We start from the raw sequence: 4,247 nt of genomic DNA, 5'->3' as shown, positions 1-4,247 counted from the left end.
CTGAATACGTTAAAGCCACTACCAAAAATTTCCTCACTTTTTATGCTATCGTTCCAACTTGTTTCAGTGCCTAAAATAACAGAATAAGAGGAGCTCAATACATTACTATAGATTTTGCTCATTTTAGATGCGCTCTGCATACGATTAAAATTTTGACAATATATCAAAATTTCTGAAAGCGTTTCTGATAAAGTTAATGGCAATTTGTCATACTTAGAAATATCATGCAAAACTATTGATCCGTTTTCATCCGTAACCGGTTCGTCATGGTCTGCCTCTGAAGAGTGCGTTAGGTTGGACGAAAACACGAATGCTCACAGGAACAAGCTGAACAGCGCTGAGAAAAGGAATTCGTCAGGACAGGGGTTACAAACCTATCTGGTGCGAAAGTTGAGTTAAATTGATGTACAACCGGGTATGGATTCAGTGTTTCACCACGTTGAAACCTGATACCACGCTGATTTTCAAACGGAGGCCTAGAGAATTGCACCCTTGCCGCCGCAAGTAGATCCTTATCCCGGGGAAGAGAGTTGCCAGCTGTTGGACGACCGCATTGCGTATTGTTGTTGTTGTTGCGATTATTGCTGCTATTGTTGTTGCGATTGTTGTTACGATTATTATTGCTATTGTTGTTGCTATTGTTGTTGTCATTGAGGTTATAGTTATAATAACTGCTTCTGGATATCTGATGTTTATTTGTCTCATTAGTATTACGGCTACGTTGGTGTCTGTTTTTATTGCGATCATTTATTACCCGATGCAACTGCTTTTTATTAGCTTTTCTTCGTGCCATCGCCCTATCTTTCATCTTTTGCTGTTGAATTCTATGCTGATTACGTGTGTCGTACTCCGTCCAGTCAGAGCGCCACACTTTCTTCGAACCCAAAAAGCGCCACCCTTCAGTGGCTTCGGCAGTGGAACGGTGACCTGAGTCACCCGATTTTGTTGATTGGGCATTTAATTCGTCCATCAAGCTGGGGCCCGCTGGTGGCAAACAAGCATCGCGTATACTGCTATCCAAAGTGTTAATTGAGCCGGCAAGAGATTGTACTTCTTTGAGAATGTCACTGCCAACTGAATTTGTTATAATTTTCACTTCGTCTAAAACTTCACGTGTAGGACGCGATTCACTCAGGTAGTGTTCATTACAATGAGCTGCCATATCTATGGTAAGGGTGCTCAAGTTCTGAACTTCGCTGCAGATTTTTTTCAATTCTCTGGTCAAATCGGCAGTGAGATCATTTACATACTCTTCAATGTGTTTTTTTGTGGATCCCATAGATATGTTGAATAGTGATGTGATATGGTTTTTCAGCGTGACCAGCTCATCGGCCTTATTAAAAGAATTACTGTCAATGGCCTGCGATAGTGCCGATACAGCATTTGCCACTTGCGACGATGTGTTTATGTTCACATTCGCCACTGATTCTTTAAGCTGCAGCTCAACATTTTCGAATAAGTCAACAATTGAATTGAACTTTTTTATGTCGGCTGCTATTTGTAAGTTGCAGTCCGTTTGCGTAGTTATAGATTCAAATAATTTTTCCTGTTGGTACAGCACTTTTCGTGTGTCTATGCCTACCTTTAGATTATGCTGGCAATCTGCACACAGGGGAATCATGAAGTGCGAGATAAATTCTTCTTGATTTCGCTGGACTCCTACACAAGCTGCGTGATAACATTTTCTGCAGAATTCACACTGCCACAAGAAACGATCGTCGCTGATATTACAAGATGTCACACTGCAGCTCATTATGATAACCGTTGTTTAATAGGATTGAACACACGCGCGACGGTAGAAAGATAAATAAATAACAATTAACTGCGGACCGTAAAAACACGTCTATACACAAAGGCGTTCGATTATCGATTCCACACATACATACACACACACAGACATTTGCCGAACTCGACGAACTGAATCGAATGGTATATGTCACTCGGCCCTCCGGGCCTCCGTTAAAAAGTCGGTTTTCAGAGCAATTGCAATACCTTTCTATTGAGAAAGGCAAAAAGGTGCGAAATCGGCAAAGTCCCAAAAAGTCGATTTTTATAAAAAAAAATTTTTTCGAGGTAACATAAAATCTCGACGTTTCATGCATTTTAAAGATGTATGGCATCAAAAATACGAATTCGATTTCTGAAATTTCATGTGGTCCCCCCTTTGAAAAAAAATTTGAGTTCTGGCTTATATGGGAATTTCATATGTGACCGGACGATTTAGTCTATATTTCTGGACCCTTATAAGCGATCCATACGAAATTTTATAGACATCTGTGGGGATATTATAGCTATCATTTGGAACTAAGTTTGTGAAAATCGGCCCAACCATTTCAGGGAAACTGATGTGAGTTCGTAAATTTTGAAAGATGGCCGCTTTTCCCGGGCACTTCCGGAACCGTCTATGGTGGTCAATGTAGTCAACGAAAGTTTGGTTGGCCGTCGGTGACCTAGAACAGCAAATTTAAGTTGTTTGAGAGACATTTTAGCGAAATTTTTACCTTTTTTGCTTTCATCGGAGTATCGGTTTGAATCACAATTTGCTATGTGATCACACGCCACAACCTGTAACTCCGGAACCGGAAGTCGGATCGGGATGAAATTAAATCGCCATTTACGGGGACGCAATACCTTTCATTTGAGGCCAAGTTTAGTCGAATCGGTCTAGCCATCTCCGAGAAACCGACGTGACTGTTATTCTGAATTTAGATACGTCCGCCGGGGCTTCCGGAACCGAGGATGGTGGCCAATGTGGCCAAATAGACTTTGAATGGATGTTAGTGACCTAATACTACAAATCGAAGCAGTTGTGGTCATATTTTGGAAAATTTTTCACCTTTATACATTCATTGCAGAATTTATTAAAATCGACATTTTCTGCGTGTTCGTACTTATCACCCTGTAATTCCGGAACCGGAAGTCGGATCCATTAGAAATTCAATAGCAGCCTATGGGAACGTTGCACCTTTCATTTGAGACTAAGTTTGTCAAAATCGGTTCAGCCATCTCTGAGAAAAATGAGTGACATTTTTGGTCACATACACACACATACACACACACATACATACATACACACATACATACACACACACACAGACATTTGCCGAACTCGACGAACTGAATCGAATGGTATACGTCACTCGGCCCTCCGGGCCTCCGTTAAAAAGTCGGTTTTCAGAGCAATTGCAATACCTTTCTATTGAGAAAGGCAAAAAGGTGCGAAATCGGCAGTCCCAAAAAGTCGAATTTTACAAAAAAAAATTTTTTTCGAGATAACATAAAATCTCGACGTTTCATGCATTTTAAAGATGTATGGCATCAAAAATACGAATTCGATTTCTGAAATTTCATGTGGTTCCCCCTTTGAAAAAAAATTTGAGTTCCGGTTTATATGGGAATTTCATATGTGACCGGACGGTTTAGTCTATATTTCCGGAACCATATAAGCGATCCGTACGAAATTTTATAGACATCTGATGGGATATTATAGCTATCATTTGGGACTAAGTTTGTGAAAATTGGCCCAACCATTTCCGGGAAACTGATGTGAGTTCGTAAATTTTGAAAGATGGCCGCTTTTCCCGGGCACTTCCGGAACCGTCTATGGTGGTTAATGTAGTCAACGAAAGTTTGGTTGGCCGTCGGTGACCTAGAACAGCAAATTTAAGTTGTTTGAGAGACATTTTAGCGAAATTTTTACCTTTTTTGCTTTCATCGGAGTATCGGTTTGAATCACAATTTGCTACGTGATCGCACGCCACAACCTGTAACTCCGGAACCGGAAGTCGGATCGGGATGAAATTTAATAGCCATTTACGGGGACGCAATACCTTTCATTTGAGGTCAAGTTTAGTCGAATCGGTCTAGCCATCTCCGAGAAACCGATGTGACTGTTATTCTGAATTTAGATACGACCGCCGGGGCTTCCGGAACCGAGGATGGTGGCCAATGTGGCCAAATAGACTTTGAATGGATGTTAGTGACCTAATACTACAAATCGAAGCAGTTGTGGTCATATTTTGGAAAATTTTTCACCTTTATACATTCATTGCAGAATTTATTAAAATCGACATTTTCTGCGTGTTCGTACTTATCACCCTGTAATTCCGGAACCGGAAGTCGGATCCATTAGAAATTCAATAGCAGCCTATGGGAACGTTGCACCTTTCATTTGAGACTAAGTTTGTCAAAATCGGTTCAGCCATCTCTGAGAAAAATGAGTGACATTTTTGGTCACATACACACAC

General features: G+C 40.8%; 1 protein-coding gene across 1 annotated transcript; it reads right to left on the bottom strand.

Annotated features, from left to right (window-relative positions):
• Positions 1–374: 374 nt before the first annotated feature.
• LOC131687768 (integrator complex subunit 1 homolog) lies at positions 375–1,753 on the bottom strand. The gene is made up of 3 exons (XM_058971861.1): positions 755–1,753; positions 447–685; positions 375–378 (listed from the first exon to the last, which is right to left on the bottom strand). The coding sequence occupies exons 1-3, from the start codon at positions 1,751–1,753 to the stop codon at positions 375–377; spliced, it is 1,242 nt and encodes a 413-aa protein (XP_058827844.1).
• Positions 1,754–4,247: the final 2,494 nt, after the last annotated feature.

The sequence above is a fragment of the Topomyia yanbarensis genome, chromosome 3 (assembly GCF_030247195.1).
Source record: "Topomyia yanbarensis strain Yona2022 chromosome 3, ASM3024719v1, whole genome shotgun sequence".
Lineage (NCBI taxonomy): Eukaryota > Metazoa > Arthropoda > Insecta > Diptera > Culicidae > Topomyia > Topomyia yanbarensis.
Note: the sequence above shows the minus strand (reverse complement) of the source record. Positions and strands in the feature narration are given on the sequence as shown.

Coding starts and splice junctions, on each gene's coding strand:
- LOC131687768 (XM_058971861.1), bottom strand. CDS start 1,753: ATGAGCTGCAGTGTGACATCTTGTAATATCAGCGACGATCGTTTCTTG. Junction 686..754: donor ATAAAAAGCAGTTGCATCGG/GTAATAAATGAT, acceptor AATAAACATCAG/ATATCCAGAAGCAGTTATTA.